This window comes from Vicugna pacos, chromosome 21 (assembly GCF_048564905.1).
Source record: "Vicugna pacos chromosome 21, VicPac4, whole genome shotgun sequence".
Classification (NCBI taxonomy): domain Eukaryota; kingdom Metazoa; phylum Chordata; class Mammalia; order Artiodactyla; family Camelidae; genus Vicugna; species Vicugna pacos.
Window position 1 is genome coordinate 12,330,132 of NC_133007.1, and position 25,501 is coordinate 12,355,632.

Here is a 25,501-nt window from a genome sequence, read left to right on the forward strand (position 1 = left end):
AACAGTTCAGTTTTCAAATAAAATTTGAAAGAAATATAAAGGATCAAGCACTCAACTGGGTTTGAAAATAAAAGTATTTCTCATTCGTAGCCTTTCTAGGTGACAGAAAGTTCTCAAACTAAGAAACGGCCTCTGAGAAAAGAGAGATCCCAGGCAGGGCTGTGAGGTCGCCTGTGAAGACCTCAGAGATGTCTGAGGTAGTGCCTCATGGAAACCTCCAGACTGGGAAAGGCTTTCCTCAGCCCGACTTGAGGTGGGCTTTCCCAGTGCAGCTGGGAGGGTGGCCTCGAGCTGCTCTGGGCAGCCATCACCGCAGCTAAACGCAAATGGAAAGAGAACAGCTCTCTCCCCACGATGGTATGTATATCAAGGCATCATCATCTGATTGGTCTTGTCTGAGTCCCCTGCTCTGAACCAATCACAGTGTTACTGGGATGGGAAGCTGTGGCAAACGAACTGTCATGTGCCTATCAGAAGATGGGGTTGGGGTGAAGCACACCGGGAAGCCTCTCAGCCCTCAACTCTCAAAGCTACGAAAGTCTGCTTAGCTGGCTTTACCCAAGACGGCGAAACAGACATTTATTTTTGCTTTCTTCTTTAGCTCTATGGGAAATAATGTTAGGTCAAGACATTGGATCATCTCTGTGTTTTAGTTATGTGCTGTCTTGCTCTCAGCACAATACTGATCTAGAGCTGACTCTATGAATTTTGCCCAAGTTTTCTTGAGGTATGTGGATTTTTCCAAAAGCCATGGAAAGCCTGATATTTGAAATATAAAACTGCATGAGCCTTCCCTGTAGGGTTGAGGTGAACCAAGTGTGCAGGATAGATATAGACAGAGCTAGAAGGACATCACTCAGAATAGCCTGAGACATTGCAGTTGAGGAGAGTAGTCAAGGTGACAAGCAGTGTAGATAGGGTTAAGATGAAAATGTGAGAAAGGGTAGTGAACTTGGTAACTGGAAGAGTTCAGTAAGGGCAGGACAGGAATGAGTAAGGAATAGGTCTCTCAGGAGACAGACTGTGAATAAGACAACTTTTTAAAAAAGTGGTCCTTGGGATTTATGTTAGCGATGGTTCCAATGGCTTAATAGAACCATAGCAGACAACAGCAACAAAATGTTGTAAAGCAAGTATTTTGGGGGAATGGTGTGTGAATGCCAGTGGTGGTTATTGCAGTCAGGAGCAGACACAGAGCTGTTGACTGAAACTGTTCAGTCTCAAGTAGGAACTTGGACTTTTGTCAAAGTTTCCTTGAAACTAGTGGTGGAGAAGATTGCTGATAGATTTAGTAATCTCACTGCTGTGGTGCTATCCTGGGTGCCCTGGGGAAGAGGATTTGATTAGTGTGGCACAGGAATGAGAGAGTAGAAATTAAACTGTCATAAAATAACTTTCTTGAAAGTAAACTACAAGTTGACTAATTGTTCATTTGTTTAAATATATACTGTATTTATTTTGATGATTAGATTTGAGGCAAAAATTTCACATGTTAGACATCATGGAATTTCGGGTGTATTTGTCCTCCTGTGAAGAATGGGTGATACTGTTTCTTCATATTAAGGACCGAAAGCCCATGACAAGTTAGGAGTTAAGGAGAAAGATGGGAGTGAGAAACTCCATTGAAAAGAAAGGAGAGGTAGAAAAAGAAAAAGTAGAAAAGGATGAATGAAAAAGTGGAGGAGACAAAGCAGTGTTGAAAGGGTTAGTGCTGAAAGAAGAAAAACAGAGTATGTATTACAAACATATATAAGAGGAGAGGAGGTTCTGTCTACATGGTCCATGACCATTTCAGCCGTTACATCAGGCAAAGAAAATCAGTTAAAACAGTTGTGGATATAGACACAGCTTGAGCATTAAGAAATGCAAATTTCCCTGGAACTGGAATCAGTTTCTTCTGGATTGGGGGTGGAGATAATGTATGTAGCCAATCAGAATGGAACTAAGTTGGCAAGAAACCAATAGGAATTAGGCATGGAAATGGCTTTCAGTGGCTATCAGTTGGCAGTACTGTCCCTGGCAAACAGACACAGAGCTGAGCTTTGTGATTTTCAACTGCCTTCATCTTATTTCAGCTCTGAACCTGCTTAGCTTTGGTAGAAGGTATTGCTGGTCTTGGTTGTTTGGAGAATTTGATTTGAGAGTGAGATGCTGTAATGACAGGTGGGGATAGTAGGCTGTGAGGTTGCCAAGGAACTGAAGAGCTACTTGGGGGCCAGGTGAGATGGTCTGAGGGTATAACATTTTGAGTCTCATTTCTGACCCACCCTCTGCTTCACACCAGAGTCACTGTGGCCTGTAGACCAAACAAGTGCAAAACATATATCCGAAGGTGAGCCCCAGATATTACAGGGGATACTTTAGAAACTTCCAGGAATTTTAGGTTAATGCTAGCTGCAAAGAAAAGTAAAAGACAATGAGTCCTTCTCAGGACCCACATGTAGATTTGTGCAGGCTGTGTCCTTACCCAGGGACCACAGCTGAGGAGGGTGTGGGTATTGCTGCTGAAATCCAGCCTGTTATTCATCGGCCAAGCCATGTGCCCTGTTGTCAGGAAGGGGGACTTTTTCTAATTCATTCAAAGGTACCATATGATCAAAACTCAACTTTAGTCTTTTCCTTTGTTTTTAGGTTATTCAAATCCTTCCTCATCCCCAGCCTTAACTGGTGTGACTCAACTTTGACCTTGTTTCCCATTTGCCATTTTGGATTTGGAGGGGCCTGAGAGAGGGAAAAAGGGACAGGGGATTGCAGTAGTAAAAGAGAATTCTAGTATGGTTTGTACCCATGGAGAAAGAGCTCCCCCTCAAAGAGTTCAGCTCTTCAGATATTTATGGAGAGCTTATTATGTGCTACAAACTGTGCACAGACTTAAAGAAAATTAATAGTCTGCCCTGGCCCTTGAGAAACTCACTGTCCAGTGGGGAAGGCAAATGTTAACATTTCATATGAGAAATGGTAAGAGCAGAAATCAGTACAATCCCTCCCCATACACATGTAGCAGTACGAGGAAGAAACACTAACACTGCAATTAGTGTTCCTGTTACATGTTCTTAGAGCAAAGGTGGAACAGGAGGTATTAATATGTACTTTGTGACAAGAAGAAACATGCTCATATCTGAGTGCAGTGTAATCTTAGATAGAAAGAATATGGATGCATGGGGTCCTGGCAAGCCTCATTTTCTTCTTTTGCATATTGTAACAGGTTAGTCTGTACTAGTGAAAGTGTCAACAGTAACTCTCATCTGGGTTTATCAACTGGGACCAAAAAAGCAATGGGAAAATCGAATACTTCCTTCTGGGAGAAAAAAGAAGGTAGCAGACCCGATTTACTCTGTGGAAGGTCAGCTGACTACAATTTTGCAAAGGGGAATTTCATAATTCTTGTGTGTTCCATTATTGTTTTGGGAGGTAAGTGGTTGTTTTTAAATCTCCTCTTTCCTCGGCCCTCTGAACCTTTCTTAGTGCAGAAAGTGATAACAACTACAACAGAAGAAGAGGTCCAGTGAAATTATAAGATGTGAGTGAATGCTGTCTGTCTTGTCTCATTTAATTAAAAGCATCGTCTATGCTATGGCTCCTTCATTCAGTGACATTTGCTGAGCACAGCAGTGTGGAGAGTAAGACAGTCCTTAACCTCCAGGAGCCCTCTTGTGGGGGAAGACAGGCAAACATAAGGACAATGCAGTTTTGTTAGTGTAACTACAAAGGTATGGTCCAGAATCTCTGGGAACAAGGGGGAGGGAGAGCCTTACACTGCCTGGCTGCCTGCTTGCCTGCCAGGACTAAACTGACGAAATATCTGGGATGAGTGGAGGGCAAATAGAACCCTGCTATACGATTCAGTTTGCTTAGTTGACATCATCAATGTCTAGCATGGCTTTTTTTTTTAAACTTTTTTATTGATTTATAATCATTTTACAATGTTGTGTCAAATTCCAGTGTAGAGCACAAGGCTTTCTTTTTTTAATTGGAGTATAGTTGATTTACAATGTTGTGTTAGTTTTAGGTATACAGCAAAGTGATTCATTTATATATATATACACAGATATGTATGTTCTTTTTCAGATTCTATTCCATTATAGGTTATTACAAGATGTTGAATATAGTTCCCTGTGACATACTGTAGATCCTTGTTTTATATATATAGTGTGTATATGTTAATCCCAAACTGGTATGACTTTTTAGAAAATTAAAGTGTAGTTGATTTACAATGTGGTGTTAGCTTCTGGTGTACAGCACAGTGATACAGTTATACACACACACACACACACACACACACATAAATATACATATACATATATACACATATATAATTTCTTTCCAAACAAGTATGGCTTTTGATGTACTTTTTCCTCAGGGAAGATGCACCCTCCCATCCCACCCTGCAGTGGGAAATTAGGAAAAGCTTCACCTGTCAGGGTCTCTTAAACAATGATTAAGAATTCAGTAGGTATGGTGAATGATACTCACGCAGATAAAATAACATATTAAAACACCACACATGCTTTAAAACACCACAATTCAGTGCTAGTGATTAGAGAAAATTTTCTAGTCCCCTTAAAATTTTTTTTATTTGGGAAAACATGTCAGCTGCTTTAAAATCCTTTCTGGAACTAGAGAGACTATAGAGAAACAAACACACTTGAAGAACTCCTTTAATTGTACTCATATCAAAGGGTGGAACTGCTTTGTCTGGGAAAGCTCATTACTGACCTTGCTCCCTTTGGGTACTAGGAGGTGCTGTTGACCATGAATTTCACTAGCCTTAGGTCCTTTGTGATTACATAGAGACAAGTGCTCCAGCAGGAAAAGACAATGCAGAAGTTTGAGAAACATTTCTTTATCTAGCCTTACACATAAGAAGCATTCAAAAAAATATTTACTGATTGGTCTTGACCTTTAGCTGGAAGGCAGGCAATGCAGAATCGGAGATGGCAATGAGTCTTGCCTTAGGCATACATTTGTTGGATTATTGTCTCTGGAGAGAATGAGCTGAATAATCTGAGACAGAGTAGGGAGTTTTAAGGCAAGGAAATGCACGTAAACAGAGAATAACGAATGTGTTTGGACACCTATTGGTGAAGGCAGTTTTCCCTATGGTTAGATCTCAGGTAAAAATATTTCGGGCTTGCTGTGGCTCAGGATGAGTAATGATTAGTACAAGGTACATATGTAGATATGAAATTCAGTTTTTCATAATTTCTCATCATCAGATCCATAGGCAAGATACCCACACAGTGGTCCTAATGTGCCATTGGGTGGGAGCATGGGAGGTTGTTGGAACTTCAGTATTTTCCAAATTCACCTATGAGCGGTGCCTCATTATGTGTGTCATACTTGAGAGACAGCATTTGCGACAGCTGTCAGTTCTTTATTCTTAATGATGGGATGCTCAGAGGAAGTTTAAAATTAAATACCCAAAGAGAGGGAATTTTTCAACTATTTTTAAACTATTCCTTATGTGTAAATAACACATACTTTTTTTATTTTCCAGGATTTCTGAGGGCATTTTTAAAGAATTCTGAAGTCACTGTCTTGACGATTCTTTCTCTGTTTGGATTTTTGATAGGACGACTGGCCTACAATTTTGTTGAGGTAACATACATACCATAAAGTAGAGAACTGATGAAAGAGCAAAAACCAAAAACAAGGTCAACTCGCAACCCCCCTCCCCCCGCCGAATGAGTAGCATTTTTTTTTTAACTGTAAGCAGCTACTGAGAAAAATTCATCTGGTGTTAAAAATTTCAAAAATGAAAAACTATCCAAGATAGGAGACATAAATCAGGGAGGCTTAAAATAGAGCAGTAATTTGGAAGTGAGTAAAAGGTGATTCTTGGGTTCTTCGTCATCTGCCTTTGGCTCACTCTTGTTTCCTCCCCCTGTGTGTACACTGGATTCTCCCGATCTACTGTCTTCAGCACCTGCGGAGACCTGCGTTCCAGAAGGCAGCAGTTAACTGTCGTGATGAAGCATATGGTTCCTCTTTCCTAACTGCCAGATTAAATGCAAAACATGCATCATGTAATACATAATACAGATCCAAGAAAAATTTCATTAATTTTATTTATTAACCCCTGATTTCAAATGTATAGCAGTGTGATCAACAACAATTTGTCTCCACTCATTCATTTAAAAAAAAAATGGAGACAATGCCTGTATCTATCAAGGATTGTAAAAAAAAGTCTCAATATTCTTCTGAAACACCACTATTATTATTAGCATATCTTTTGAGTGTTTGCTGTGTGCCAGACTCCCTTTTAAGTGCTTTGATTTTCTCTTTTTTATTATTAATTTATTAACTCATTTAATTCATAGTAATTTATTAAGTTAATTCATTCATTCTTGCAGCAACCCAGTGGAAGTATATACTCTGTTACCATTTTGCTGATGAGTTACAGAGATGTGAAGTCATGACGATTAAACTATTAATTGAACCAAAAACTTTTCAGGAGGGAATATTTACAGCAAGCACTTCAGTCATTGTTGCTGTTAAATGTTTTCCCCTCAACTGTGTATAACCTTCATGATTTATGTCCTATATACACTCTCTGTACTATTATCTACATATTATTTTTCTCTGCTTGACTCATGGAAAGATTTTAAATCGTAAGCAAATGTCTGTGAAATCCAAGTACCCATGTGTAAAGTTCTTTTTTCCCCTCTTGTGCAAATTAGAATAAATATATAATGTTCAAATTAAAAAAAATACTTCTCTGTGAACCACCTAAAATCACCTCTGGGATCACCAGTGTGAGAAGTACCACTTTCGAAAATGCTGATTACTTACCACCATCGATGTTCATGTACACACAGTTTTCTGGTGAATACAGGACTATGCATTTAAGTCATCTGCATAATCAGATCAAGCAGTCTACCACAAGACCCTCAGGACTGGCTTTGTAGATGATCTCTCATCAGTTGGAATATTCTAAAATTTAATATTGATGGACAGAGCATCAGCCTAATTTCTAAGTCTTCAAAAAGGCAGCAAACTAATTTCTTGTTTACCTGTGTTAGTTTAGGTGCACCAAGTCGTCCACCCTCTCCTAAGAACACCAAGTTTTGCACTTTATTGTTATTTCTCACCTTTAATTATATTTATGGCTGCTTTGGATGTGGACTTTCATGTACTGAAGAATGTGTTTTGGCAGGTAAGAACACACTTTAAAACAAATTATGGTCCATTCTTGCTTAGTCATGTTCATGGAGAATATGTCTACAAAGAAGATTAATAATTCACAAATCTCACATTTCTTGTTGTTTAACTCTCCTCATTCTGCAGACTCACTAGTTAAAGAGAGCTGAGGGGAGGGAGGAGAAATGAATATTTGCCGAGTGACCACTGTGGCGGGGCACTGAGTTAGTATCACCCCCACTTCACATATAAGCAGAGTGTAGTTCTGAGGTCACAAGACTGATAAACGGCAGAACCTGGATCCTGATCCCCCCTCTGACTCATCTCAACTGTATCTCTAGATTTGTCCATTTTCACTGTTAAGTTTGTTTTATTTATTCCTTCTCTTTTTCCCTAAATCATGCTTGCCAGACTAATTTTTTTCCCAAAATGTTTCATTTTCTTTGATTTCATTCTTTACTTTTTCTAACATCTAGAGTTAGATGTTAGTTGATTGACTTTTAGCTTTTTAAATTTTTTATATTTTGTGCATTTAAGGTTTTAAATTTTCCTTTAACTACTCTTTTAGTTTCACCCCACATGTTTAGATTTTTAGGGTTTTCATTATCATCCCTCCTACCTAAATTTTATTATACTTTTTTCTTTGACCCATTAGTTATTTAGAAGTTGTCTTTGAATTTCCAAATATGGCTTTTTATTTTTATTTCCCTTATCACATTGTGATCAGAGAATGTGCTTCATCTGTCAACTCCTGTGGTGCATGTAGAAGAATTGTTATTTTCCTAGTTAATTTTTTTCCTTACTATTTACTTACCCTTTGATTCCAAATTATGCTTTTGCCTTAAGTCAAATTTATCAAGTGTTACTATAGTTATACTAGCTTTCTTTTGGTTAGTAGTTGTCTGCTAAAAATTTTCCATTCTTTTACTTTCAAGATTTTGGTGAACTTATGTTTGTCTTTTTGATAACACACAGTTGGATTTTGCTATTTTATCTAGGTTGATTATCTCTGCTGGCTTTTGGGGTGGGGGGATGTATTTTTTGGTGATATTTATTGTGATTAAAAATAGATTTAGGAAGGCAAAAGATTTTAAGAGATTTGAGGTACCAAAGAAGATATGTGGATGACAAATAAGTACTTGGAAAGATGCTCAACATCTTAAATTATTAGGGAAAGACAAATTAAAACCATATGAGATATTACTGACATTCCTATTAGAATGGCAGCAGCAGCGACAATAACAAGCCTGATGAATGTCAAGTACTGGTAAGAATTGAGAGAAACTAGAACTCTCATACATTGCTGGTGAGAATGCAAAATGGTAGAACCACTTCAGAAAACAGTATGGGAATTTCTTATAAAGTTAAGTATACATTTGCCATATAACCTAGCAATTCCACTCATGTATATTTACCCAAGAGAAATGAAAGCTTATACTTACAATAAAAACTCTATGAATCTTTATAGCAGCTTTATTCATAATCTCAAAAGTCTGGAAACAACTCAAACATTTCTCAACCATCAAATGGGTAAACAAATTGTGGCACATCTTACAATGGAATATTACCCAGCAACAGAAAAGGAACAGAGTATTGATGGGCACAACATGAAAGAATTTCAAATGCATTGTGCTAAGAGAAAGAAACCAGACCCCAAAACTACATATTGTATAATTCCATTCATAGACCTTCCTTCTAGCAAAGGCAAAACTACACGTTTGCAGAATAGATCATTGGTTGCCAGGGAGTGGGGATGAGGGAAGAAACTGACTGCAAAGGGGCTGTGTGAACAAATTTTTGGGGGTGACGGATCTGTTTTGTTCCTTCATTTTGGTCATGGTCACATGACTTTATGCATTTGTCAGAACTTGTATAACTACGTCAAAAGAATTAATTTTACTGTATGTAAATTAAAGAATAAATTTTAAAAAATCAAAAGAAGTTAAATTTCTGTTTCTCCCATATAATTTTGTATTTTTTATTTATGATGCTTTTCCTTTACTTTTTCTCATTCATTTTTCCCTTCTCAATCAATTAAGTTGATCCAGTTTTCTTTATCCCTTTTGTTCCTCTCCTTGTTTCAAAGTTTTATGTTCTGTTGCTGGTTTTGAGGCAGGCACTACTGATTGTCTATCCCATTCTTTCTCACTAAAGAGAGACTTCCTGTATTTTGTTTGGTATGGTAGCGGGTCCAGTGTGAAATAGTACTACATTTCCCAGCATCCTTGACAGATGTGGTAGTGTCAGGAAACAGTTGAGCAATGAGATGTACACAAAAGTTTGCTGAATACGGCTTCTGGAAAACCCTTACCACGGGGGCCAGATCAGCTGGAATGGGCTTTTTGCCCATTGTTTTACTTCTCTTTCTGCCTGGAGCCCTGCAGATCATCCCTGAGAAAACCAGGAAATGTTTCACACAGAAGCAAGAGAAATTTGCATTCCATCTTAGAACATTTTGACAATGATAACTATTAAGCTGGAATAGCAACAAGAGAGATTGGTGAATGGGTCTTTTCACAAAAATGTAGAATCTCATTTGTTTGGAAGGGGTGGTTTCTTTGAGGTAGGTAAACTAGACTATCTTTTAAAGTTATCTTCCAGAGTAATGGTATAAAATATATAGCCATGATCTGACTCATACATAAGTAAATGCAGTCATGCCATGTTGAGATGTTAAACCTAATACCATGTTATGAATTGGTTTCACAGGTCATGTTAACTGGATTCATCAACTTTTCCATAGCATTCATCATAATTGGATATGTGGTTCTGAATTTCAATAAGGACTCATGGGATTTGCAATCTTGCGTATTCTTTAGCATGACCCTTGTCATTACAGATCCTGTTCATTCTGTGAATTCACTGAAAACTATTGGTATGTCAGATTTATTTCTCTCTCTTGAAGATGTGAGGATAAATTATTTCCTTTTGACAGTATTTTTCTTCCATGAGTTGTGCATCTAACAAAGTAGATATTTGTGCTGTTTGTCTTGGAGCTGGAGCATTGATTGATATGCAAAGTAAATAAGGCAACCTGAGATCCAGGATAAACAGCACCAATTATGATCTCAAATTTTTTCAAGAAGAAAATGTAACCTTCCTAGAAAGTGATAAAAAATAAGCATTCTATTCCCTTCCGCTGAATTCCAAGCCACAAGGTAGAGACTCTGCCTTTTCCCTAAAGAAACTTTTCCAAGGTCTAGCTACCTCTTGTTAGAACTGCCTCCATTTTGGAGCAGCTAACCTTGAGCGGGTGGTAGAGGGACTTGTAATTTATTTAAGAGAAATGGGGTGAAAATATAGTCTGGCACATATATTGTTCAATAAAAGCTTATTCCCAAGAGGCTTTGGGGTTCTACACTGCTTCCCATCTCATTTGGTAAAAAGGTGATTTCATTCTGAAATACGCCCCTGTTGTCATGTTTTATTAACATAGCAGTAAAGACATGAAATGTCTAGATATTGTGGTTTCTGTTTTTGAGCCAGAAATATTTAACTAACCAATTTTAGGTGTCAGTTATACTTGGTGGAAATATATTGCCTTATGATTGGCTTGGGAAATCTTGAACCTTTCTGGCAAGTGATATTCCCATATTTATACCCACTTAGACTTACACTTGAGAAAACATGGGAAGTTTTAAGACACTTTTGGTGGTGATAGTTCACATTGTCACAAGATATTTCTCAAAGAGTCAGATCCTGTCCTCTTTTCTTTCTCTCTCTTTTTTACCCCAAGCACATTATTTTTCTGTCTTTCCTTCACCTGTCTTTCTTTTTTAGCCATTAGTATTTGCCACTTGTTTTATTCCCATCATTTTCTTCCTGCTCCCTTTTCTGCAATCTCTCCACTATAAGAGGCTCTAATAAACTCCAAACTTTAATTATTTATTGCAGTCTCCATATTAAAAATTTTTTTTTCAAAACAGGAGTGGAAAGTCTTCCATTTCTCTAAAACTAGTGAAGGTATTTGACTCTTAATCGTTATTTTCGTTATGTCAGTAATACTCGGGTGGTACATGGCTCTGCATTCAGTGACATTTTTACCTAGTAAGACAAATTTGACTCATTTTTATGGGGGGAAAATCACTCTCACTCATTTATGGTGTTGACAGAGCCACCATATAGGTCCTTTGTGTGAATTAGATAAATGAGCCTTCCTATCTAATTGTCATAATACATTGCTTTTTTAAGTAGAAGTATTTTTTGCTGTATGCCTAAAATTACCATAATCTTTGCATATGCAAAACTGCTTCTACAGCGTGAATGCTGCTTCATTTCATGCGGTGCCTTGGTGCACTGTAAAACCTGCACAGCCTGGGTCACATGGACTGACCCAATGAGATGAATGAGTTAAGATGAGCCTGTCTATTCATTACCTACTTTAAAAGAGTGCACAGGGCTCAAACAGTTCTTACTTTATTTTATTTATTTATTTTTTAAACAGTTCTTACTTTAAAACAAATCTGGAATAGGAGCTTGTAAAGGAATAAAAGACAAAATTTATTTTGATTTCAACTGAGTATAAAGAATTACGTGCTTAGAAGAACGTTCAAATGGTTCTCTCTGGGTTATGGAATTATAGATGATTTTTGTTTTACTTGTTTATTTGTTTTATTTTGTTTTATTCTTTCTTTCCCCCAAATTTTACAACAAATTAATAAATATAAGTTAGTTCCACATTAAGTCAATAAGAACTGTGGGGAGTTTTACTATTAAAACAACTACACATCAAATTCAAAACTTCATGCAACACATCTTGTACTTAACTTGATCCTGGTTGACTCACCAAATCTGAGGGAAGGATTAAAGGATTTCTTGACCAACTAAATTAAATGTGCTAATAATCTTCAAACCTATTTAACCAGTATTCCTTTGTCTTTTTTTATAGTCAAAGTTAGTAACAAATAGTAATAAAAAATAATTATAACTTATCTTGCCTTTTATTATCTTTGCTTTCTTTATTGGCTACAGTAATGAACCACAGAGAATAGAAATAAACAGCCTGAATATTGATCTGCAGTTAGGCACTGAGTAATCAGAAATTCTATATTATCCTAGTATTCTGTAGTTTCCTGGTATTCTATCATTCAGGAGACTTTTGCAAAGATAGATAGAATCCAAACAGTCTGATGTTTCATGTACTCAGATCAAACACTGGAAAGCAGAGACTTCCTTTTGTTTGAACTACATATAGTATCTTAGAAATATTAATACTGAACCCCCAGCTATATCTATTTAATTATTATGTGTTTCAAAAAACACCAAAGGAAAAAAAGTAGAATGTTAGTCAGATCCAGTTCTCTTTGGATTAAAAAAATAGTGTCATTTAATAGAATCAGTTTTGATTTTGATGCAATGGATTATATTAAACTGCTTTAAAAAAACATGTAGTTGTACAATACTTTCTGTATCAATCTGTGGTCATATTAGCCTGCATAATATACCCACATGTGTTTATCCATTCATCAGCTGAGGGACTGTGGGTTGTTTCCCCTTTTTGGCTATTACGAAAATGCTGTGAACATTCATGCGCAGATTTCTGTGTGGACATATGTTTTCAATTCTCTTGGGTATGTGTCTGGGAGTAGATTTGCTAGGTCATATTTTGTACTTATTTCTAAAGTGTGATTCTTTTGGAGTCTAATGATTCATGTTTATTCAAGCTAAATATAGTGAACTGAGAAGTGTTTTGTCTCATTCAGAGGCTTAAGCATGGTTTGAGGCAATGGATACTTCCAGAAGGGCTATTGCCATGTTCCTTTGCCATTGGAGATATAGAAGGCACAATGGAGAAATTTAAAAATGGTGATTGTCCAGCAGACCCATCCCAGCTATGTCTGCCTTCTTTTTTTCCTAGAATATTCCGTCTCTTCTATTTTTGTATTTTCTGTGCAAAAGCATCATTTTCATGCACATTAAATTATATTTTAATTTCCTTTTCCAGGCATTTCTAAAACATATACTGATATAATCAGAGGAGAATCAATGATCATCTGTAGCTTCACATCCATTTTTTTTGGAATTTTTCGGAGCAACTTCCTTGGCGTCTCCAATTATAGCGGTAAGAGCATATTTTTGGTCTGTATATTTTCTAATATCATTTCTATATGGTGCATTTCAATTCATACTGAAATTAAAATGTAATCAAGATGTCTTACAATGGAATACTACTCAGCCATAAAAACCAACAAGATAACACCATTTGCAGCAACATGGATGCTCCTGGAGAATGTCATTCTAAGTGAAGTAAGCCAGAAAGAGAAAGAAAAATACCATATGAGATTGCTCATATGTGGAGTCTAAAACAAAACAAAACAAAACAAAAAAACATAAATACAAAACAGAAATAGACTCACAGACATAGAATACAAACTTGTGGTTGCCAAGGGGGCGGAGGGTGGGAAGGGATAGATGGGATTTCAAAATTGTAGAATAGATAAACAAGATTATACTGTATAGCGCAGGGAAATATACACAAGATCTTATGGTAGCTCACAGAGAAAAAAATGTGACAATGAATATATATATGTTCATGTATAACTGAAAAATTGTGCTCTACATTGGAATTTGACACAACATTGTAAAATGATTATAAATCAATTAAAATGTTTAAAAATGTTAAAAAAAAAAGATATCTTAACTGCGTTTCCTATACTTTACTCATGGACCAATTAAAATAGTAAATCAGCTAACAAGAAAATAATTACCATCTATGTGTTTACTTAGAGATTAAGGGGAAAGAATGTGAAATTATTTCATCCCCCTTGGTATACATGTGCACTCTTACACACAGTTGTGTCATCTGGCTCAGATTTACTTCTTCCCTGTATCAATCTGGAGCTTACTGCACGGATGTTAAGAATTGGCTTGGTCCTGGATTTGAGTCTGTGGGTGAAAGCAGAATGGTTCAAGCAGTACTGGAGAGTCAGGGCCTAGAGAGGATAACAGTCAGCCATGGTGTGGTTGAAGTTCACTGGGCTATGGAGCTATGCTCATCTGCTAGGTTCCCAGATGTGGTACTAGGAGAGAAGAAAGTGGGAAAAGTCACAGCATGAAGAGGGAACATGTGTCCTCCTGATATGTTTATGTGTTGGTTGTAGGAGGAGAGAGTTGCTAAAAGGGAAAAGAAATTTATCAAGAGGGGTTTGCATTGCTTCTCAGTGAGGGAGCTGAAGGCATTTGGGATAGGTCAGTCTTTGTAACTTAAGACTGCACTCAGCAGTGTCTGGTATCTGCTCGCTAACTGCCACTGTTTCCCCCATTGTTGTGATCATGGAAAATCTCCCTTCATTTCCCAAATAGCCTCTGGGATGGGGGCAGGGGTCACACATAGACTGCAGGTTGGTGGCGATCATGGACATGGTGTGCTTGGCCCTGACATAGTTTGTAAAACATTTGAATTTGAATGTCCTTTTGTTGATCATTCACTTTCCAGGCTGTCATTGGTTTTTCCACATTTATGGCTCCTGAAGGCACGTGAGTCTACTGTGCTTGGATAAGCAGACCTAAGCTGCAGACTGTAAGGGACATGTGTCCCCAAAGAGCCTCTTTTGCCAGGCTTTCATGGGAAGCTCCCTTCTGCTGAAGAACACGGTTCCTACTCAAAATCTCAAGAGCAAACCAAAGTGCATAGACCCAAATGCCGTCAATGAAAGAAACAAAAGTTATAGTTCAACTTTCTTTTTTTCTTATTTTCTTTTTCTAGAGTTACATGTTATCATGGGCGTCTGCTTGGACATTTTGGGAGGCACGCTATGTGGATATTGGTGTGCAAGGATCATTCAGTTTATATTGAGTGACCTTTTTAGCAATATGCTGACTGATATCATTCTCTGTATTTCGATGGTGTACATGACTTTCTACATTGGTAAGGCAGAAACAGATACAAAAAATGCTGTCCTCAAAGTGAACTTTTTGCATTTTAATTTTCCCTTGTTCTCAGTTCAGTTACTTCTTCCCAACTGCTTCCCCCTTGATGTGGCCCCTCTGTGAGTCTGTTATCATATTATCTCTCCGCTACCTCCAGCTCTTTCCTGGTCTCTCTTAACATCTCTTTGATTTTGACTTCATGTCCCTTCCCTTTGCATTCTTCCATGTTGTTACTCTCTTATTCTTTTTTAAAAAAATTTTTTTGGAGGGAATGTAATTAGGTTTGTTTGTTTATTTATTTTTAATGGAGGTGCTGGGGATTGAACCCAGCACCTTGTGCATGCTAAACACACTCTCTACCATTCAGCTATACCGTCCCCTGGCTCTTATTCTTTTTTAACACTCTACTCTTTGACATTACATTCAGTCACTAGCAGTCCCCTGGAAGAGGAATCAGAACTGAGCTGGTTTCTGCTCTTAACCCTTAGCAACCCATCTTTAAAGAGAGAAAGTTGGGAAAGATGCTCCTGAGATGCTCCTCGAAAAGTCGAGCTCAACAGGCTTTAATTCAGGGGGTACCAATTTGAAGGGACTGTAGAAATAGTGGCCCTTACCTGAGGCCAGGAGGCAGGAAAGGAGAGGCAGAAATGCGGTATATCCTTGTCTGGAAGTGATGAGAGTAGAATTATTGTGGGAGTTGGAGAGCCTTCAGCTGGTCGACCTTCAACATTCATATGCTAGTTTAGTCCCATGGGACTGGGAACTAAAGTCTTTCCTGGCCTGACTGAGGTAACCAGTTCCCAAAAGCCATATGTTCCCAAAGTATTTGTGGCAAAATGGCCAAATTCTGCTTCTGCTTTTCCCTTGCACAGTGGAGCAACTTCCACGCATGGGAGACCTCAGGTGTCCAGAGGTTCATTACTCCTCTTTCCCCTCCAGTTACCAACCAGCACTGCTCCCTCCACAGGTAAACTGCCTCTTGTTGTTGCTCACTGCCCTGAATCAGTAAAATTATTGAAAACATTCCCCGAAGGGTCATTTCCTTCAACTTCATTTTTTCCCCTCTCCTGTCTACCTGTTTTAAATGTCTTAAATATTTGAAGAAAAAATTTTAATTTAATATTTCCCATTTTTGTTTTCCCATTGGACCATGAGTTCCTTGAGGTAGAGGCTGTCTCTTATTCATCTTTTTATTTATTCTCTTTTCTGTGTTCCCTGAGTCAAGTCCAGCACTTGCCATATGCCTAATAGTAATTTAATACATGTTGGTTGAATAAACTACTAGTCCTTCAAGAGCTGTGGAATGAGGCAGAGTTGGATTCACCTCTGAGCTTCACAGTTTATTAGCTTGGTGACTTTGGAGTGTTACCTCTCTAAGCTTTAGTTAGTTTCCTCATCTATAAACATGATATACTATAACCTAATTGAGAGGAGCATTGCAGGCATTAATGAAATAATATGTGTTGTGTGACTCACTCATGTTTGTGTCCTGGAGGTAGGACTTCAATTCCAAGAGCTGATTGTTCACATCTCTTCCCAGAGCTGTGTTTAAGTGACATAAGGTTGGTAGCTTGAAATTGTCCATAGTGGGACCATGGAAACTGGCAGATACTACCAACTGGGTTTTTTTTTTTACCCCCCAGATTGCTGCTGTTAAACATTTACCAGCACAACACCAGGCTCAAGGTACGGCAGCCGATAAATGCTGGTTCCCTTCCCCTTTCGTTCTAATTCACGGAGGGGCTCCCGGTCAGTGCTTGAGAGGCCTGGAATACATTCTCCCTCTCAGTGCTCAGAAGGGATCGCTGGTGCAAAGGATTGATCTTGGACCTCTAGCCTACAGACTATGAGGCAATAAATTCCTGTTGTTTAAGACACTTAGTTTGTGGTACTCGGTTACAACAGCCCTGGGAGAAAAACGCCCCTCCCTCCTGCATTACACTTTCCTCTGCTCCAGGAATTAACAGCTTCAGGTAGTTCTTTACTATTATGCTTAATCAGATCCTGACAGCAAAAGTCAGTAACAGACAGTTATAAAGAGAGTTTCCATTGCCAGAAAGCTGAACGTAGGTAAAATTTTTATTTACACGTTACATTTCTGTCATGTTATCTAATTATGTTTTTTTTTTCCTTCGCTGGTGAAACATATTGTTAACTGGCTTAAATCCAGGGAATGTCTGATTGAGGTCAGAGAGTAACCTCCTTGAGCACAGTACAGTCATTTCCATTTTTGTCTCTATTATATTAAATTTACAATACTTGGACTTTCAGAAATCACTTGCATCAGCACATTCATTCTAATAAAGTAAAATAGTCAAAAAAAATTGCACAGACATTACCAGACAAAAGACTCACTGGAACATTGTTGATTGACAGGTAGTGCAGCTAGAAATATTAATATATCAGCCCATGGAAGAAAATTTGAATTTAGTGTCTAGAAGGGAGTCAATGTTATAGATGGTGGGTTATATGAAAGTCTAGGCCAGAGGTACACCAAGAGAGGTGGTGGGGGCGCGGTTTGTCCCAGCAGAAGGAATATTTTGTCAAGTGGCACTGGTCAGAATTTCTGGGGAATGGTGATAATAAAAAGCAGAGGGCTTTTAGGCAATTTTATTGTTTGAAAACTGTCTACAAACAATGCATTCCCTTCTTGCCTGTGCCCGGACTGATTGCTCTCACTGTCTCTTTTTTGTTATGTCATTGATCTCAGCTATAAATGTCAAAGGACTTCAGTCGTCAAGCTAATATTTTTCTAGTTAGGAAACATCCGTTCCTGAATCCTCTTGTTTTTAGGAAACAAAATCTCCTAGTAGGAGGACCTTCCCTTTTTCTAAACCAGAGAGAGAAAGAGACAGAAGTTGAGAGAGCTGCTTTCCCATGACATCAGCCTTCTGTGATGGTTTCTTTCCATTGAGTCAGGAAAACTTGACAGCTCTATTTTTAACCTCTTGGGTTTATGCTGATGAAAATTACTTTCTTTATTACATGTTCCATGACATCCCCCCCACCCTCAACTTCTTGAACATTTAAAATACCATTTAACATAACAGCACTTGGAATTTCTCAAAGACTGTTTTTCTAATTGTAAAAGTAGTACATGTTCAGTGTAGAGTTTAGGAAAAATTCTGGAAAGTCAAAGAAAAAATCTAAACCTATGTTGTAAATTTAACCACTGACACATTTTGGTGCATGTGCTTAGCCTTTAACAAATACAGATACATGTACATACATGTATTAATGTATGCATTCACACCGTGTATTCGTGTAACATTGGGATTATACTAAATGATATCAGTTTTAAAATAAAGTTATTTTGTGGTTTTCTCATAACAGATGTTGTCTCTAGGTAGTGACTGTTGGTGAAAAAAATGAGCTTTAAAATCCCATAGTATGAGTTGTAGGGAATTGGAAGTAAGATTGCAAGAGTTCCTCTATCCTCACAGCTCCCAGTACCACTGGTTTTACTGTCATTGTCTATTTATATTAAATTCAGTTAAATAAGTAGGTAAAAAGAAATCTAAAGTGGATTTAAGTAAACTAGATAAACCAAAGGAATAATAAAATCCCCTTCAAATTAATAAACGGCATAAATTTACCAAGCAGTGAAGTGAACATATAAAAATAATTAATAGCATGACAACAGTGATTATCATTTATTCCTTGTTTTAAAGATGTGCCAAGCACTCTTCATGTTATCTAATTTTATCCTCACAACAACTCTATGAGGCATTCTTCTTTTACACCCATTTTGCAGATGCAGGGGCACTAATGGGGAAAAGGGATGTCACAATCCCTGAGCAGCCAGCTCAGCCCTGCTCCAAGGGCCTTCCACTCCTACCTTGCGTCTTTTTTCCCTTCCTGTGTCTGACATTTATAATGTGCTAGTTGAAGGTTCTGCAGCCTAGTACTGTTGGAATTCACAGTGTTCAGACATTCATAGTTGGTTTTCCTGCCCCAGACTACATTTACATATTTGTTTAGAGCCCAAGGGATCACAATTTTAGGGGCGTCTGTACCAGGCAAAAGAACAGCAAGCTTCAGGACCTGCAGCCCCATGCAAACTCTGAGCTTGGACCACAACCCCTAGGACATGCTGCAGAGTGTCGCGGAGATGCTGGGCAGAGGCATTTAAATTTATTTTTCACTAGCCCTGTCCTCAAGGACGGTCTATGGCAAGGGGTTGGCAGACTAGAGCCTGTGAGTCAAATATGCCTATTTTTTGTATAGCCCATGAACTAAAAATGGTTTTCACATTTTAAAATGCTTTTTAAAAAAACTCAAAAAAATATTTTGCAGCAATTCAGATTTTGGTGTCTTTTATTATTGGACAGTCATTCATTTATGTATTATGTAGGCCACTTGTGCACTGGACCGGCTGAGTGGAGTAGTTGCAACTGGGGCCACAATAGCCCCAAAGACTAAATATTTACTATATGATCCTTCACAGAAAAGGCTTGTCAACCCCTGATCTAAGGATTAGGCCAGTCACTTAAAACAACTTTCCAAGAAATACTACCAGTCTTTTAAGTTTCCCAAAAATTCTTCACTCAAGATGAAGCAGCTTAGTGTGCGGATTTCAAAGCAACTAATTTTATTCTTTTTTTTTCCTCCCCAGTGGAATTTTTAGGAATGTCCGGTATGGTTGCTTTAATCTCTGTAGGACTGAATTTAGATTCCTTAAGCTTTAAACCGAGGATCGAGCTAGTAATTACTAAGTAAGTCTCCTGTTATATACTTTGTATAGATCTCATAGAAGTTTAGTGCTTAAGTGGTCCTGTCCTCATGGACACTAATAGAATTCATTTTTAATAACTTTTAAAAAAACTTTTCATTTTAAATTTTACTACAGGTTATGCTTGAAAAAAACTTCAGCTACCGACAATTATTGACATTAATTGATACTCCTGTTATGGATAATGTATCAGTGGCTCAGAGATCATGGTGCTTTTTATATGTAACTCTTTGATAAAAATTTATTTTGAACTGTGGAAAGTTGGAAAAATACTTTATTCCTTTGTTTCCTTTGAAACATACCTGGATGACAATATCCTAACATGGGAAGAGCTAGAAAAGGAAAGTAGCAGAAAAAAATGCAAACCCAGCAAAACTCCAAGGTGTCATATGGACATTTGTAGACAGAGGGAAAGCCATTTGCTTGTCTTCTCAGACAAATGAGTTAGCCATTCTCTGAGAGACTGTGCTAAATCACAGAAGTGTTTTAGAATTATTTCACACCAAATCGTAATCTAGTGTAGAAATTCTCACTGGGGCTGAAAGCGAATGTTGAAATGAGAAAAATAAGCCATTACCCTGAGTTTTCCCATGAAAACTCATTGCTTTGATATAAAAGACTATTATTCATCATTCTGAATTTACGTCCTCCCTACTTTTATGTTGTTTAAAAATGTCATTTCTTTTATGAAATTCCATTGATAGAAGACTTCACTTTTTAAAATATATATATAACTCTACTTGGCAAAATGAAAAAATTGGTACCTGTAACTTAGTCAAGTTTTGTGTGTATATGAATGACACTTACTTTACTGGTTTTTAAAACCTAGAAACTTGGGAATAACTACTAGTTGACAGAACATATACTTTTTGTCTGTGTTTAGACAATTTCCTGAGCTCAGTCATGCTGTCAGCATCATTATAAGTTACTCATTCTATTCATTAAATTATTTATTCCTTCATCTATTTGATGAATCCTTTCTTAATGTCATCTGTGGCCTAGATGTTGTATCTTAGGTTTGGGGCCATGACAATAAGTTCCTTCTCAGAAGATGCTAATTGTTAAGTGGTGGACATGTGTATGGAAGAACATGGTAATTAGTGTAAATAATTGTATGTTTACTGGGATCTTACTATCTCTAAGGCATTTTTAAAGATCTGTGTAGACATTTTAAAAAGTATTCTACTCGGTTTTTCCATCATTTCTGAATTTTTATAAAACTAAGCTTTACGGTTTGAGGTTCCAACTCATAGCCTTTCCTTCTAGGAGTTCTAATCAGTTGAATCAAGAGACGGGAGTCAGACAGAGTGTCAGATTATCTGTTTGATTGGAATAATGCTGTGTAAGAGAACATGGTTTATATCTGCAGCTAGAAAAAGGATTCCTAGTGCTTCTTTCCCAGTGTAGATCTTGAGACCTATCTATAGGGAGACTGGTTTTAGGGACAGATATAGTCACCCAGTCATATGAAAGGGAACATGTGAATCGAGGGGACCAAGAAGAGGCAGAACTTGAGATCCACCTGTAGAAGTCAGGCCTGGCCCTGACCCAGGTGTGTTAGTTGCCTCGTGGAACCAGAGCAGCCCCATGCCCTAACTGCTGTGCTCTGGTCTACTCATAAAGAATCTTTGGGAGTGGGGCTAGACTTGTAGATTTTTGGAAGACAATCTGGGTGATTCTAATGCTCTTCTCTGCTGAAGAACCATGGTGGGGTAGACAATCTGCATGTGAGGATTTGGAGGAGGATCACTTACAGCAAGAGGGCTTAGGGTGGTTTCCTGAAGAACATGGGATTAGGGTTAGCCGTTTTAACAAAGTCTTTAGGAATTGAGTAGATGAGGAAGCAGATAGAAGAGACTTTCAAGGTAAGGGACTTTCATGCCAATCACAAAGGGAGAAGTTGTGCAGAGGGCATGGAGGGGATCCAGGCAGCTATCACAAAGTCAAGGTTAACCAGGGGCTCCTTGTGGCAGCCTCAGCTGTGGCCAGCTGGACAGTTGATATGCTGCCCACTAATCTCAGCAAAAGTGCCACGTCACCAGCTTGGAAGGTGGGGACCCTTATTTTTCTGTCTTGCTCTTACTATTCTGCTGTGAAAGGCAGCCCACAGGCATTGGTGTGATAAGGGTAATGGGGGATATGAAACTGGGTGTATTTTAGTTCCAGTAAAATACTTTAATTTTATTTTAATTAGTTAATCTTTATTTAGATATAGTTGACTTATAATATTATAATAGTTTCAGTTGTACAACATAGTGATTCAACATTTTTATAGATTATACTCCATTCAAAGTTATTACAAAATAATAGCTATATTTCTCTGAGCTGTGCTGTACAATATGTTCTGGTTGCTTACTTATTTTATACATAATAGTTTGTATCTCTTAATCCCATGCCTCTACCTTGCTCCCTCCCACTCCCCTCTCCCCACTAGTAACCACTAGTTTGTTCTGTATATTTGCGAGTCTGTTTCTGATTTCAGCAAAATGCTTTTAAATGTTAATTGTAACAGTGATGGAGGCAAGGACCTCTGCTAAGACAAGAATGGAAGATATGTGGTAGATGCTTTTATGTGAAAAGAAAACTATTTAAGAAACACATTGCTTAAAATGTGATTTCCTTTCCATTTATTCTAGGATTCTAATGATGTTTTCATGTGTATATCAAGATTTAATATACACTTTCTTTGGCATTGTAATTGGATGTGGAGAAACTGGGTATTTTACATTCCACACTTTAGTTTTCATGTTCATCTTATTTGCAACAGTGAATTTTGTAAGGTAAGAATTATATTTTAAAGTTTGCTTACTGGACTTAGGTGAGTTATAGCAAAAAACAGCTCTGGACATGCAGTCAGGAATCCTGTATTGCTGTCAAGGTCCTGATAGTGGTTGCTGCGCAGTTGAGGGAAAGTCTGTTTTCTCTTCAAGGTTCCATCTGTAAAATAAGAAGGGGCAGAACAGCAGCATCAGCATAACCCATGAGCTTGAGGGAAATGCAAATTCACGGGCCCGTCCCAGTTTGCTGAATTCAGTCTCTGGAGATGAGATCCAGGAAACTGTTTCAACAAGCTTGTTAAAGTCTGAGCACCACTGGACCAGATTAATGCTGCTAACATCTTGTTGACTTTCATCCTGTATTATCATCGTAACTATGATAAAGCCATTTATTAAGCACTAACCATGTACATTATACCATTAATATTAATACAACCGTATGAGCTAGGTGCTATTACATCTTTTCACAGATGAAGCCTAGAGAGGTTAAACACTTGCCTGGAGACACCCAAATTGTAAGGACAGAGTTGGGATTTAAACTTGACTCTCCTGAGCATGCTTTTTCTAGAATGACATTGCCCACAAGTGACAGTTGTGTCTTCCAGAAGAATTCATGACAGCGTCTCCAAAAACATTGGCCTTTCTACTCAGGATAGGCCTGGCTGAGAGAGCTTACTTATAAGATGTTCTCACGGAGCATTGCTGCTGCTGACTCTGGAAGCACTGCATGTGATTCAGATAGTCCCTCTCACACAGAGGGATGTGTAGACAATTTACGTTTCTTTCCACTGTCTTTCCACCATGGGAGTGCAAGTGGAGGTTGAGGTTGGTCACAGTGTGTGGAGAAAGATACGTGGCTTTTTGCAGATTGTTTGACTCAGCTATGCATCCATTATCTCATTTCAACTTCACAACGGCACTGGGAGATAAGAATTATTATCTCCATTATATAGATGAAAAAACTGAAAGGCAAAGGGCTGTGCCCAAGGTCAAATGGCTAGTGAGTGCCAGAGATCTTGTGTGGACTTACAGTCCTACCTCACTAGAGAAGAGGCTTTAATGGAGGGAGTCATCGTAAGGGGCCCTCAAAGTAGGGGTGGACTTTCCGTAAGAGACTTGTTGAGAAAAGCATTTCAGAGAAGATGAGCCAAACGAGGCATGGACGTAATAATCCTTGCTAACATGTATTGAGTGCTGACCACGTTCAAAACATCATTCTGGGCCCTGTGAGTGTTGCCTCATTTAATTGTCTCTTCATAAAGGTCCTTCAAAGCAAGTGCCATTATTATTATTATCATCTCCATTTTATAGAGGAAGAACTGAGGCTTAGAGAGATTAAATAACTTGCTTAAGTTTACATAGTAAAAAAAAAAAAGTCTAAATTTAAAACCAGGTAGACTAACTCCAGGGTCTTTGCTATACTGCTTCTCTGTTTTTGAGATCAGGAAATGATGTAAGTTGTCCTATTTTGGCTGGACTCAATGGTATCTTAGAGAAAGATCCTTTAGTAAAGTTGAAAATTTCAATAAGCATTACTTTGCAAAAGGCTAAAATGCAAGGCAGAGGAGATTGCCCAAGTTAATTATATACATTATAGGTGGTAAATTGTAGATTTTCTGTTTTTCAATGAGAAAAATTCTCTAAATTGTCTTAAGAAATTCCCACTAAAAAACTGATACATAACGTAATTTTTGAAGCTGAGAACATGTCAGTTTTATTTCTGCTTAAATCTCCTTTGAAGGACAGTACTGATGTTTTTTTGGTGCAGATCTCCTAAAGATAGAATCCAAATTTTGGCGCAGAGTCTTGTAGGAAAATGATCTGTAGAGAAAGGAAGCAAAAACCGAAATTATTTATGTGACATTTAATGTATGATTCTTGTGGGAGCTCAAGAAAAATTTGATTAAACAAAAGTTATTAATGTGTCTACAATAATTTTACTTTTTGACCATGATCTACCTACCTGTTGGCCCTCCTGGTCTAATTTCTGAATGCAGTCATGGCCTTCCAGGGAGCTTGTCAGTGATACTTGGAGAAGTTTCCCTGCAGGAATTTACTACCAAAATCCCAAACAGTACACACTAGTGTTAGTAATAATTCTTTATATTTGTACAGAACTTCTAGCGTTATTTTTCAAGAGTTGAGTATTAAGTGTAAAATTTAGATAGTAGATTTGGTTAGTTCCAGAGAGTTTGTACAGCTGATCAATAAACTGGATTGTCTGAAATTTTTTATAAGAAATTTAAGAAATTTAGTATTTACTGCATAGCTTCAACATAAATAACATTGATACATATGGTGTGATTTAAAAACAAATGTTTTTCTTTCCACAGGTTACTTACTGTTGTCCTACTGAACCCTATTCTGAGGCATTCCAGTTATGAGTATAACTGGAGATGGGGCATTGTTATAGCGTGGTCTGGAATTAAGGGAGTTTTTAGCTTACTCTTGGCTCCTGATGTTCATAATCTGGCTGAAGAAATAATAGAGTCACCACAGCAGGTAAGAAAAATCATGTCCCATGATTATTCAGTTTTATTCATTTTTATTTTATTTTTTTTGTAGTGCTTGTCATAGTACCCAGTAATCAAGTTAACCATTTAAAAAAATTTTTTTTATTGAAGTATAGTCAGTTTACAATGTTGTGTCAATTTCTGGTGTACAGGTTTACCATTTTTAAGATTAGATTTGAAAAATGCATTCTTTTAAGTAGAAAGGAACTTCTGGAGGAAAGTTTACTTATGCTGACAGCGTGAAAGGGACCAAGAATCAAGTAATGGTCATGGGTGTGGGAGTCAGATGAGCCTGGGGTCAAATGCAGGCTCCACTGTTCACAGGCTGAGTGGCCCTGGGCAAGCTCCCCAGACTTGTGAAGCTTTGGTTTCCAGTTGAGGATTGAGATGATGCTCAGTAAAACACCTGACACTTAGTAAAAGCTTAGTCAGTGTTATTGGACATATAAATGCAGTTTTTCAATAGCTGT

The 25,501-nt window shown here is 37.8% G+C and overlaps 1 protein-coding gene across 7 annotated transcripts in view; it reads left to right on the plus strand.

Moving 5' to 3' along the window:
• The first annotated feature begins 339 nt into the window (after positions 1-339).
• Positions 340-25,501, plus strand: part of SLC9C2 (solute carrier family 9 member C2 (putative)) — a 69,839-nt gene continuing 44,677 nt past the window's right edge. For 2 of the 7 annotated variants that reach the window (XM_031688770.2, XM_072946094.1), the window contains exons 1-10: positions 628-727; positions 3,206-3,411; positions 5,498-5,598; positions 7,028-7,156; positions 9,850-10,015; positions 13,085-13,201; positions 14,846-15,007; positions 19,625-19,724; positions 22,378-22,521; positions 24,852-25,020. In XM_031688770.2, coding sequence (XP_031544630.2) covers positions 702-727; positions 3,206-3,411; positions 5,498-5,598; positions 7,028-7,156; positions 9,850-10,015; positions 13,085-13,201; positions 14,846-15,007; positions 19,625-19,724; positions 22,378-22,521; positions 24,852-25,020 — 1,320 coding nt within the window. In that variant the 5' untranslated portion in view covers positions 628-701. Of the gene's footprint in view, positions 358-627; positions 728-2,023; positions 2,220-2,249; positions 2,333-3,205; positions 3,412-5,497; positions 5,599-7,027; positions 7,157-9,849; positions 10,016-13,084; positions 13,202-14,845; positions 15,008-19,624; positions 19,725-22,377; positions 22,522-24,851; positions 25,021-25,501 lie in introns of those variants that run through there. The other 5 variants (XM_072946092.1, XM_072946089.1, XM_072946088.1 and 2 more) reach the window with 5 other exon arrangements.